The following is a 14,504-nucleotide window of genomic DNA, read 5'->3' as shown; positions in this document are numbered from 1 at the left end:
AAAAAACAAAAACGGATTTTGTTGAAACCTTTTAAGATATAGTTTTATGTTTTATTTTTACGTTATTGTTTTATGTTATTTTCAAGAATAACATAGCTTTATCGGATACTGTGAAATAGTATCTCTATTGATTTTCGTCCTTTTCAGTGGTTTCATTAGCAATAAATTCGCTATAAAAATAGGTTGATAAAGATATAATATATCGTTTTATTATATACCTATATAAATTCTGTAAAAAATCGGCTTGAATTTCACAACTGAAATGAACAGACAGACAAAAATTCCGTATTGTACCTTTTAAATTCCGTATTGTCCCTTCCGTATTATGTGCTGTCGGACTACTTTCATTAACATGCATGACTTGACACAGGTCTATAAATAGATCGCATAAAATCTGCACTTACTTCCATTTAATATCGATAAACATTGATGATTTCATTCAATAACAAAACAACAAACAAAAAGGTGGAGGTATATAATAAAAGGGTCATTATAACAGTAGCTAGATCTGGGACTTTGTACTCGGCTCTCGTGGATTTTGCAAGGTCGGATCACACTCGGCGCTTGCGCGCCCTGGCAAAAATTCACGAGAGCCGAATACAGCATCCCAGATCGAGCTACTGTTATAATACTATATACTAGTAACCCTATTATGTTTCAGAGAAACATGAAATAATTATTGCAATAGAGTGATATATGTAAAAAAGAAGAGAAGACTACAAAATATGACAAGTAACATTTATTTATTGCCAGCGTTCATCACCCTTCCTCAGGGTAAAACATAAAAATGATACAGGAAATGACGTCAAGGTACAACGCCGAAATCGACGACGACGTAAAAATTTGACAAATAATTTGGCGGAAAAATTGTAAAAGTTGTCATTTTATAATACATTGATACTGTTGTAAAAAGCAATATAAATGCAATTGGTAATTTATGATGCCAGTGAAAATTGATTATTGAACACACACAAATTCAATACATGAGTATATAAAAACAAATGTATATGTCATTGAAAGATGTCTTTTTCCAAAGCCTTTTGAAAAGATTAGATACTTTGTCGATAGGCATAAAATAGAATTTCTGGATGATATGTCACTGAAAGTTAAAATGTTCAGAAAGGTCAGTATGTTGTTTCTGAATAACAATGTGTATCAATATTATGACTGTGATTGATAATTCTTTGTGAACATTGTAAATAATGTGTTTGTCCAACATACTGTGTAAAACATATATTATATGATATTAAGCATATAACATCGGTTTAATTGCATGACATTATTAACAAGATAAATTGGTGTTCATTCATATTTACACTGTGATAACAACGTCAGTTACATTTACATACTATCTTTTTTTGTTTTTCTTATTCCGCTGAGAATGAAATGCAATACATTGTATATTAAAAATGCTTTGCTCTTTCATAGGCGCAATACGTTAATAGTCACGTAATTGTTTATATGCTGATTAAAACTAAATTCCATTATCTTTTAATTATCTTACCAATACAGGGATTGTACACGTTTTTTGTGTATTAACGTCGGCAGAAAACCGAAGGATGTTGGTGACCGAGCATGTTTTAAATATCCATAACAGGGGCAAGCAAATCAACAACCACTGCCAAAGTATGTATTCGATGTTTGTAAACAATCATATTTATTATCCATTATTGGTAAACAGTCGTTAGGTAAAATGTATGTGGGCGAAAGTACGGTTTGACGGACAAAAGATAGACGCCACATATTCCAAAAGCTTTCCTTTCAGACCTTTATGAGCTAAAGTTTTATATGCTATATTTTGTATATATAAATCACTATTAATACAAGACATCTGGGCCTGTACTAATTATCTAAAGATTATGAAATTTAGAGCAAGACCTTGTTTCAATAAACATTGCATATTTTTTCATATAACATATATGTAATATAGACAATGAAGACATTAAATCGGAAACAACATTTAACTGAAATCATATGGTTCATGTCATTAATTCATGTTAACAGCAAAAATCAACTCTACACATTGTTGCATTCGAGACATGGTCAATTTGATTTTATAAGTATCAAATATATAATAAATTGTCTTATAGGAAAAGCATTAATAAACATAACAAAAAAAATCTAAAATTGACTTCCATTTATTAATGAAATAGTTAGAAATCAAATCGTCCAAATGCATTCTTTTCGGGAAAAATATCATTTAAATCCAATGATTAAAAGGTGAATATCTCAAGATGTACATCCCAATATCAAGGATAGGCTATTTAAAACAAACATCAACACTGCTGAAGTTGACAGAAAATACAGCTAAAATGCTTAAAAACAAGTAAGTATTGCCTGAATAGCTGAGTAATGAGTTTTCATGTACATTTTACTAATTACATGATTATTGCTAATTACTGTAACTATATCGCTGAAACATTCTGTTTTTACTTAAGCTCGATTTCTTTTCCATGTATAAGCAATAGTACCAGAAAAACATTTTAAATATGGCAATCACTATGACAATGAAAATTTATTTTATTGATGTTGGCCACCGGCCAATATCAACGACTATTTGCACATGATATATAACAATGACAATGCCTGGAACCAATCAGAAAATTAAGCAAAATACTTACTGTGCACAACATATAAACAACATATAAACAATGATATAAATTTATGTTACCAAATGCTTCCTTTGAAACACTTATATACATCATACAATATGTATATATATCTGTGTGCATCCTGTATGTGCTAATGTATAATCTTCTGAAACATAATGTCCATTTAAAGGAATATATTTTAAAACTGAAGGGGTCATGCACGTAATTGTACATACTATATATTCACAATTCATACGAAAGGTAATATAAATTGATACTGTTCATTCTTTTGTCACAAAATAACGAAACTCTAGAATAATGTTGCGTAAAGTAGAAAAACCAGAAAAAACATCACTTCAGAAATGTTAGCGGTATGCTACACTATTGAATGTACTCGTGCCTACGGCTAGCTTTATGAAATTCGATTTCATTTGAAATATTAGGTGTTTTCGTTTGCTGAAGTATAAAGATATTTTCGTATAAATAATAAATGTTAGAATATGTTTATTTTATTTTTTATTTTGTAATGTGTAAATTATACCTTGTAATCAACAGCAAACTTACTCAATCGAACACATAAACTAACTTTTCATGTTTTTAAAATATGACTTGTTTGTTTATTTTTGAAATCGAGCTACCTTCAGTAATTAGGTTTCCATGAATTTTGCAAGCTGTAAGTGTTTTAAACATACAGTTTATTGTATGTTGTTTTCAGGATGAGAAACAAGTAAGTCGTTTTAAATATATGATCTCTGCTCAGTTTTATCTAGTTTGGTGATTTTTGGAAATGAAATATTAAGCAAATCCTTGTTTTGGAATTGCTAAGTTGCATGATTGCAATTTGTTCACGTTGCAATAAATAATGAACGTAGTTATTGATCTGGGGTTATCAAGAACCCGGTGAAGTAAGAATAATGACCATTATGATAATTGTAAGGAATTCCATAAACATCTACGATATCATTCTGGTCTAGATGGAAGGTGCCAGCACCAGACATCATGTACATACCACGTTCATTGCCTATAGGGTTAAGGTACAGCGGAAGCTTATATCTACCATTGATTCTTAAAAATGCTCTTACATAGCTAATATCTCCAATCTCCTTTGTTAAAGTCATAACAAAATGGTAAACACCAGGAATAAAGCATGTAAATTCTCCTGTGGTGGTGTTATATGCGTTTCCATTGTTGATGTAGGTGTTCTGGAACAGGAGGGTAGTGTCGTTAAAAGAATTCTTGTATATACTGTACGCTGTGAATGCCACATTGTGTTCTGTAGGGAAACAAGTTAATTTAAATTATAATATGAAATTAGGCGCTGCCTATCTTACGGGAAAACCTAGTCATACAGATTCTTTCATTTTTCTGCATAAATTGTTCTTTCTGATATTTTCAGTTTGGCTTTCAGTTTTGACAGTAAGCCTGATAGTTTTGCTCTTGTTATCAAAATTAACAAAGAAAAATGTTTTAAAATGTTTTGTTTAAATGAACGTAGATCTAATCATTTCTTCAAATGTGTCAAAACTAGACAGACAATGGAAAAAAGTGTTCATGAATTAAAGATAATAGTGATATTTGAGTGCACAGAATCTAGTCCCAAAATGGACCCATACTGGTACTGATGATAAACCCGGACAGAAAATGAGGTTTTTTTTTTAACCTGTACCTTTTTTTCTGCAAATTGTTATCAATGGTTGGTATCAAAATAATGCTTAACATTTGCTGAAAACTTTACATAATTTAAATTTATATTTAGTAAGCAAGCTCACACGAAGTGAGGGCCTGAAAGGGGTATGTAAAATGGGGACTATACGAAAGTTGATAAATTCGACCACTTTGTCATTTAAAAAAATTTCCTCATAGTATTATATTGAAACTTTCCCAAAAATGCTGCAACAGTCAATCTGGATCAAACAATGAAAAGTGACCCAATGTCAGGCCTTTAATTGTTGACAGTGAGCATGCGTAAAAAATATCCTCTTCCCCAGTAATTTTGGATAGATATTTTATTATACAGATAAATGTAAGTCATTTGTTTATACAGAATATTACCAATTTTGTTTTTGTTTACACCAGTTGGTGTTGTAAATGGTTGTTATTAGATGGTGTGTTTAATTATATAAATAACCGATTGCAATCGAATAATTCCAAGGTGTTCGACTTTATCATCTGTCCGGGTTTATCATCAGTACCAGTAGGCCACCAGTTACATACGTACTTATATTTAAAACTGTTCAGTATACCCTTTTCGGCACATACCTACACTTGGCGGTATGCGCCTCAACGATCATACCTTTATTGTCAATTTATTTTTCTAATACAAATGTCTGAATCTGGGAATGCACAGTTTCTTTTCAGTTCATTTGTTACAAATAGCTTTTGAAAACGACAAAAATACACATTAAGCCTGTGTAACATCACGCTCAACCTCATGTTATTCCGATACTCTTTTGAAGTATAGATACCGGAACTCAATTAGGACAAATTATGGCCAGCTAATACAGCTATGGTTTAACACTTGTATGTGAGCATGACAAACAACCATTTACATGTAAAATTCTTATTTCAAATTCATTCTAAAACGTTCTTGACCAGAATGTTATCTATAACACAAACATTCTTGGTCGAAATTCAAGAAATCCAATTTAATTTACCTAATTCCTAACAGTTTGGGCCATTTCTGGAACATGATTAAGGTTAATTTCTTAGCGCGATAGGGATCGTAGTTGGGGCCTCTCAAGTTTATAGCCAACATTTCTTCCAAGTGTTACGGTGGTATGTTTAGGACATGCAATTATTTTTTCTAAGATTAAATTATCTCGAGCGCACGACATCCTATTTTGAGCGATCAACATCTTATCTCGTGCGCATGACATCTTATCTTGAGCGATCAACATCTTATCTCGAGCGATCAACATATTATCTTGAGCGATCAACATCTTATCTCGTGCGCACGACATCTTATATTGAGCAATCAACATCTTATCTCGAGCGATAAACATCTTATCTCGTGCGCATGACATCTTATCTTGAGATAAGATGTTGATCGCTCGAGATAAGATGTTGATCGCTCGAGATAAGATGTCGTGCGCACGAGATAAGATGTTGATCGCTCGAGATAAGATGTTGATCGCTCAAGAAAAGATGTCGTGCGCACGAGATAATTTAATCTTAAAAAAAATAATTGCATGTCCTAAACATACCAACGTAACACTTGGAAGAAATGTTGGCTATAAACGTTAAGTGTACAACTCTAGTCAATGAATTGATTTTTGAGAAAGTAATTGCAATGTAGAAAGACTGTGGAAAGGAGGGGAGATAAGCAATATCGACATATGCTTTTCCATGCCTTCAAATTTTTTGTTCAAAATTTACAGGCAGAACATTGGTTAACTATACACATACTCCAATAATTGTTAAAATTGTGATAAATTTCAAAAAAAAAAAATAAAATTGGGCCTAAGCAAAGAAAATAAAAAGAAAATATTTCAAGCAGCTGGCGAGATTCAAACTCGGACCTCGCGCATGGAAAGTATGTACGCCAACCACTGGACCACGGTTAAGTGTTACTAATTGGGTGATAAAATTATGTATATGAATAAATTTTGTTAGGGCAGCGTGTCTAAATTCGTTTTACTTTGACATTTTAGAAATTATCGGCTTTTCTACATTAAAAAAATAAATAAACGATGATTTTGTTATTCAAACACTGCTGTAATGTAGCCTACATTATCATTCAATATTGGAAACAAAAAGCGACCGGTTGAATCATCCATAAACTCGCTACATGAAGAAATCCGAATAAAACCGATTTCCATTAATACCGCGAATTTTCAACTCGACAGAATAATTTGTTTTAATAATGTGGCACCGGATCGTTCATAAGCAATTTTATTTTATCAAATGTCGTCCTGAATATTATTTTTTGCTCAGACTGCACGGCAGCAGTTTCGGGAATTATGGGTAAAAACAACAAAAACGAAACGGTTAAGGTATAGAACATATTCCCAAGTTGAACGGTATATAGGTTTACTTTGACATATACACGTACACGTTATCTATAGACGTAAAAACCTTCTGTTTTCCCCTATTAAAATTCTCTATTTCAGAGAGATCTTAGACATACAAGTCCATGTAAGTATTTGTCAAACCACTGGCGATAAACATTTACCCGATCAGTCCACATGTAAATTACCATTCGATGCGTGAATTTGATGCGCACGATTAGAGGGTCAGGAAAACAAAATGGATGGATGGATGGATGGATTGATGATAATTGACCGTATTTCGCCATGTGTTGCAAATTTTAAACAACTTTTAACGTGCCGTTGTTTTTTTTTTCGGGCGGGGCGTATGTTCTCCGTTACTATTTGATAAACGACATTGTGTCTGAAATCATTAGTCCTCCAGCACTGATTCAAGTGGGGAAGTTGGCAGTTACTTGCGGAGAACAGGTTTGTACTGGTACAGAATCCAGGAACACTGGTAAGGTTAACTGCCCGTCGTTACATGACTGAAATACTGTAAAAAACGGCGTTTAACCCAAAACAAACAAAACACATCAACCTATTTGTAAACAGTTATAAAACACAAAATCAAATTGTCAATATCATTTTTTCTAGGATGCCTCAAGTATACGGTTTTAATGAGACAGAGTTCTAACTCCAGCATTGAAAACTTTTAAGGTCGAATCCTGCGGATCTGTTTTGAATTTTGCTTACTTCATTCAAAAATTACCTTGGGCCAGAAGTGAAACCTATCTATTTTTCTTCCGAAATATGTGATCTAAAGAGTGAAGGCAAGATAGAGAACATTCACCGTATGTAACTCAGAATTTTTAAAAATGTCATCTATGAAGGGATTTCAGTATTACCTGGCACAAATGTTTCCCATGATGGGTCGAGATGTCATGGGCAAGACCTGGACCCCTACCTCAAAGGTCAAGGTCACAATTGGAGATCAAATGTCAACAAGGCTTTTTCCTGTCCGGTCTATAACTCTCCCATCCATAAAGGGATTTTAATATTACTTGTACACAAATGTACCTCATAATAAGACAATATGTCATGCACAACTTTCAGACCCCTAGCTCAAAGGTCAATGTCACACTTAGCAGTCAAATGTTAGCATGGCATGAAGAGGGTCTGCTTCGTGTCCGGTCTATATAACTCTGTCAATCATGAAGGGATTTTAATATCACTTGGCACAAATGTTCCCAATGAGGAGACAACGTGTCATGCGCAAGACCCGAATCCCTTGCTCGAAGGTCAGGGTCACAATTCGATGTCAAATGTCAACAGGGCTTTTTTCCTGTCCGGTCCATAACTCTCTCATCCATAAAGGGATTTTAATATTACTTGGCACAAATGCCTCTCATAATAAGACGATGTGTCATGCACAACTTTCAGACCCTTAGCTCAAAGGTCAAGGTAAAATGTTAGCATGGCATGAACAGGGTCTGCTTCGTGTCCGGTCCACAACTCTGTCGAACATTAAGGGATTTTAATATTACTTGGCACAAATGCCTCTCATAATAAGACGATGTGTCATGCACAACTGTCAGACCCTTAGCTCAAAGGTCAAGGTAAAATGTTAGCATGGCATGAACAGGGTCTGCTTCGTGTCCGGTCCACAACTCTGTCGAACATTTAGGGATTTTAATATCACTTGGCACAGATATTCCCCTTGATCAGGCGACGTGTCATGCGCAAAACACGGACCTCTGGCTTAGAGGTCAAGGTCACAATTGAGGGTCAAAGGTCAGCAGGGCTTTTTTCCTGTCCGGTCCATAACTCTGCCATCCATAAAGGGATTTTAGTATTACTTGGCAAAAATATTCCCCATGATGAGACGACCTGTCATGCGCAACACCCAGAACCCTGGCTAAAAGGTCAAGGTCACACTTTGAAATCAAAGGTCAACTGGATTTTTTCCTGTCCGGTTTAAAACTTTGTCATGCAAGACAGGATTTAAATATCAGTTAGCACAAATATTTCTCTGGATAAGACAACATGTCATGCGCAAACACGGGCCTTAGGTCTAAGGTCAATGTCACATTTAGAGGCCAAAGGTCAGATAAAAAAATGACTTTGCCGGGAGCATTTCTTCTTCATGCATGGAGGGATTTTGATGAAACTTGGCACAAATGTTCACCACTATGAGACGAATTGTCATGCGCAAAAAACCTGGTCCGTAGGTCTAAGGTTAAGGTCATACTTAGAGGTCAAAGGCGTTAAATTCAAAAATGACTTTGTCCAGAGCATTTCTTCTCCATGCATGGAGGGATTTTGATGTAACTTGGCACAAATGGTTATTGCCCTGTGGCACCCTTGTCTTAAGAATTACCTCCCTTTGTTTTACTATAAATAGATTATATTGTTACTTTTTTATTACTGGCCGTATGGAAAAATCGAGACCACGTTTCTGTGGTACAAGATGCATGTTACATTGAATTTGTAGATGTATTTTGACCTATCTTTACCGGGTAAAGAGTTTTATGTGGACTTGTAATGTATCTTTTCTAACAGAGTTTTTTCTTTTATTAATTTCCCTTTCTTTTACTATATATAACTTATATGATACCTTTTTTATAATTGGCCAAAATAAATCCATATAGCTGTTGGTTTTAAGTATGCAAATTTTAATCAATTGTTTTGTTATAACATATTGTATGTATAGTACAATATTGTTTATACATCAATGACATATATCAGTTCATTACGTTAAACTGCAGTAAAAACAAATAAGTGCCTTCCGGTAGGGGACTTTGTATTGCATGGCAATACTTCATTCACTTCACTTGTTAAATGATGTTTTTCCACTTTTAACATATTGACCATTGTTACAGGTGAAATATATGGATTGGAAAACAAGCTGATAGCTTGTATAAATTCCTTTCCAAGAGGAAGTTCCACACACTGATTACCACTATTTAAAACAGACATTGCAAGCAAAATTTTACAAGATTATCATTATATATTTATATAGATGTGCCCTACTGCTTTAACTTGCGAAGATCAATGAATCAATGGACGCAACTATTTTCCTATATTTTTCTCAAGCCTATGTTTTGTTTTACAAAAAGTTATGAAGTTCAATTTTTAAAGGATATAAATCGCAATGCTTCTTTCTATGTTGTGATAACTTATCCTTAAAAGTAATGTAGACTGTTCTAACTGGGTCATATAGTTAAGCTTTTGCAATTTGCGTTTGTGATTATAACTAGTATTATACTAACCATGACACGTTGTCCTGTTACATGTACTAACATCTGTATAATATCCTGCACATGATCGACCAGTCAATGAAGGCGTTGGATTAGTGCATGATCTTGATCGTATACGTACTCCAATACCGCAGCTCTCACTGCATGGTCCCCAGTTTTCCCAAAGAGACCAACCACCATCTAGTGAAATACGAAAAAAAAAACACACAAAAATCTTGAATCATAATCATATTTATATGAAAGGATTTTACGCTTTCTTGCACGTGAAAGGTTTCGATAATAACCGCCACTTAAGTTACTCGTGAATGGTTTGCTATAAACGCCCATCTAACTGACTTGTGAAAAGTTTTGAAAATATGTATGTTGGCTGAGATGCCATTTTGGTATTACATAGTTTGATAGAAAAATTCACAACTTAAAAATATCAAAAATAATAGGTAAGAGTAGATTTCTCGGAAGCACAGAGCACCAAAAACACAGTCCCAGAGCCACGCATTTACATAGTAGGCCCACAACAAAAAGAAGCTGTAATGAAAAATATTTCAGACGGGTTGCTTCAAACATCCAACAAGTACATATTAAATCATGCTAAATATTGATGGAGTGGAAGGAAACGGCACGGGGCGAAATGGGGTCGGGGGTGGGGGAGGAATCCGAAGGGGAAAGTTGAACAAGGACGAATATACAAGGGAATGCCATTTTCTTTAAAAACAGTCGCACTAAAACGTGAACCACAATAGCGCAGACACTCATGTACCAAAGATAAACACACAACTACGATCAACTAAATAACATAGAAAAACGAACAGGCAACCCATAAGAAAACAGTAGGGCACCGTTATAGACTCACAAGCCTACAAACGCACCCACACACGTAGGAAAAACAATCAAGTACCGTCTCTGGATTCGGCTGCCAAAACAAAGGGAAGCCACGAAAACTTACTAAAAGTAAAGGGGAGAGTATGCAAAAAGTAGCGTAAATGCATGGGAAAAGAGCGTATTACCGGTATCACCAATATCATTATCATTTCTGAATATAAACTTCATATTTGCAGAGCCTATCGAGATGCTTTATGTTGTGGATATTTGTTTGTGTTCTGTGAAATATATCGTCACTTTTAATTGAGAAAAAATATACAACATATCAGATTGTCTCCCCTATCGGTGACGATATATTTAAATATATCACTGAAAATAAGTACGTGTTTTATTTTATACTGTCTTGTGAAGATAAACAAACTTTCTGTTTATTACATGCTTAAATAGAACTGAAATCATATTTAGACTACCTGTAACAGTTTTCATCCGCAAAATACTTATTGACACTTATGGTCAATGATACCGAATATATCTTAATAGTGCCCTGAAATCAACATGACGCCACTTTGTTTTGAAACAAACACTATATTTAAATTTTCTATTCACGGCCTATAGACCTGTGTCAAATGTTAAATGAGGGCGTATGCATTTTTAAATCCTTGCAATAAGATCGCTGAATGACTTACTTTGTTGACCAATCTGCTGAATGTCAAACAAAAAGAACAACGTAAAAACCCTAAACAATTGAAAAATAACAGAACTGATAGAAATATTTAGAGCTTAGAACATGCAAAGCATAACTAATTATACTGTAAGAATAAAACTGACAGCGAAATAAACATACTCCATACTTCGACGAAAAAACATGCATATTACGTAAGTCTAATTTGATGTCCTATTATGATAACTAACTAAGACAATAACAAGAGGGCCCTGAAGGCCCTGGAATGCTCACCTGACCTATTAACCTAAAGATCAGATCAAGTTTCATTAAGATATGGTTATAAATGTGACCTCTAGAGTGTTAACTAGGTTTTCCTTTGATTTGACCTAGTGGCCTAGTTTCCAGATTCATAAAGATAACATTCTGACCACGTTTTATAAAGATACAGTCATAAATGTTACCTCTAAAGTGTTAACAAGTTAACAAGTTCTTCCTTTGATTTTTTTACCCGGTGACATAGTTTTTTACCCTACATACTCCAGATTCGAACTTGATCTAGAGGCCATCAAGAATAATATTCTGACAAAGTTTCAATGAGATATTGCTATGGATGTGGCCTCAACAGTGTTAACAAGCTTTTTCTCTGATTTAACCTTGTGACCTAGTTTTGACCTCACTATTTCATATTGCAAAGTTACTCCACATATTTTATGCTTTCGCCAACGTTACAGAGAAAACCTCCCTAATGAGCATCCGGTCGAGAGGTCACAGCAATGTGCACATGTTAGGCTGAATGTAAACAAACAAAAACATAATGCAAAGTATTCACAGTTATACTATAAAACGACTGACCAACATTTTCACATCAACCAATCACAACAGTTTTGTGATCTAGACCGGAACTTCAATATGTTTCTCTAAGATAAGATATACTGAAGAGGTGTGACCGGTACACAATGGAAGATAAATTACCACTTGTTTAATATCAATTATACACGTTTACCGAACTGCGCGTTTTGGGTGAAAAATGCGCGATTGAAATGGGTTGGTGCATTTTCCCGTTCATGACCATGGTTCCTATATAATACCTACGGGAAGGGTATGACATGTACAGAGGCATTTTCTTTCTGACTTAGAGTGCAAAATATAGTGTGAGCAACTAGTACATAATGCAGCAAATGTGAGCAGATATATTAAATGGGCTGACAATATACATAGTGTGCAACATGTAAATTAATGTGTTAGCAACTTGATCAGAATGCAACAAATGTTCAAATACCCATTGTTATAGCATTATTATCCAATCTGCTGATGAAGCTGTGCAGGGTGGACTGAAATGTATATGGCACACCAAATACTTACCATGTGAGCAGTAATTTTGCGATACATTTTAATTATTTTAATAGCAGAAAATGCAAAATCTAATTAGTTGTCTGACTTTGAATATAACGTTAACTGGCTAAATGTGAAAATTAAACATCCGGGTGAAAATAAAATGTAGCGCCAAGTGTTACTGTACTTAGGTCCGATGTAAACGTATTAAATGTTATTAATTTACTATTTATTTTGTTTGCCATTACCTTTTAAAAAGTATAATTCTACTACCAAATAATTGTTGACCTAACTTATGTCGCAAAAGTTATGGTGTATTAGAAATAAAATTGTTAGCAACATCATCGCATGTAATTTAATGAGAAAAAAATACAGACATAATTTCTTAAACTAATCAATTCTAAAATGGCAGAATTAAAATTTCTCCTCGTCAATGACTATTGTGTGTAAAATTAATTGGAATGACAAGTCAATCTCAGCTCTATACATGTGCAAAATGTCCGAATCAAATTCATGAATATTATCAGTGTATATATCCTACTTCTATACATTAACGAAATGCGAAAGTCCAAGATGGTAAATTTTGTAGAACAATGACATATAAATATTCTGTGTCGCAATCTGCATAAACAACACTTTTATGTGTTAAACACCTCATATTATGGTATGTTAAATATACGTCCATCCTCTCTCGTTTATGTAGGCGCCATCCCTCTGCGTGTCGCAATCCATGAAAATATCTAAGTTTCCGGAAAGAAACATGTTGCAGATCACGCAAATCGTTTCTCAAGATTTCGTTACACTGTGTAACCTTTTAAGTAGCTACAGACTGTATCTACATGTCTCGTTCGTTTTTGTCTATGGACAACAGCAACGTGCTTAAGCCGGTACCGAGATTGAAGATCAGTTGCTGTAGCAAATAACAGACTGGCTACGTATTCTGCTGATGTGCTAGCGAGATCCGGATTGTCCAAGTCACTGCCGCCAGTCCATAAAATCACATAATCCGGGCGTAAATGCCGAACTTGTCTCATAAACATACGTATCACAAATGGATTGGTCAAGAGTCCATCACTTTAACCGAGACACTGTATAGACTGGTTATGTACAGGCCTCTGCATCAAGTCCAACCGGTGAGTTGGTATCCCGGGATTGCTGCTTTGCAAGAATGTGCAAAAGTGTATCACATGAGTGTGTGCCTCCTAGAATCAAAATATGCAAAATATTCGCAAAAAATTTGTGGTGATTGAGTCATGATGCCTGATCAGTTTTCAGATGACTAACCTGTACATGGCTCTCTATTACAACTTACGTCTTTAATTCTACGGGAGTTTCATCACAATATTTCCCATTCAATGAAGGATTTAAACATGTCCGAGATCGACTATGTACCTACCCGCAACTTTCATTACACGAAACCCATGTTCCCCAAAGTGTCCATTCATCATCTTGTCAAAAAACTAATTACATCAGAAAATATGTTCGGGTTATATAGTACGTTATACGTTATACATATTGTGAGTTTTGTCTTAGCAAATATTGTATACAGACAATAGAAATCTACACTATAAATGGAGCCACTCACGAATAGACACAGTAAAAGAAATTATAATACAATAATTTCGCTATAGCGATGACGCTAACGAAACACTGCTTACATATTTTAGTGCTCAGTAATACACTGTTTAATAATAATGTACTCGAATAAAGATAAGGCACCAGGAACATAAAATAAACACCCAGTATATAAAAATGTAACAGTATTGTGTAAATCGTATAGGTGTTTTACAAAATGTAAGTATCTCAAACATAAACATTATTACGTCAACTCATATTGGTTGTCCCTTTGACGTAGAATAGTATTTATAAATAC

At 34.4% G+C, this 14,504-nt stretch overlaps 1 protein-coding gene across 1 annotated transcript; it reads right to left on the bottom strand.

Annotated features, from left to right (window-relative positions):
• Positions 1-782: 782 nt before the first annotated feature.
• Positions 783-14,079, bottom strand: LOC128549374 (A disintegrin and metalloproteinase with thrombospondin motifs 3-like). Its single transcript, XM_053526003.1, has 3 exons — positions 14,028-14,079; positions 9,829-9,996; positions 783-3,864 (listed from the first exon to the last, which is right to left on the bottom strand). The coding sequence occupies exons 1-3, from the start codon at positions 14,077-14,079 to the stop codon at positions 3,464-3,466; spliced, it is 621 nt and encodes a 206-aa protein (XP_053381978.1). The 3' UTR covers positions 783-3,463.
• Positions 14,080-14,504: the final 425 nt, after the last annotated feature.

This window comes from Mercenaria mercenaria, chromosome 16 (assembly GCF_021730395.1).
Source record: "Mercenaria mercenaria strain notata chromosome 16, MADL_Memer_1, whole genome shotgun sequence".
Lineage (NCBI taxonomy): Eukaryota > Metazoa > Mollusca > Bivalvia > Venerida > Veneridae > Mercenaria > Mercenaria mercenaria.
The sequence above is the reverse complement of the archived record's forward strand: the minus strand, read 5'-3'. Positions and strand labels throughout refer to the sequence as shown.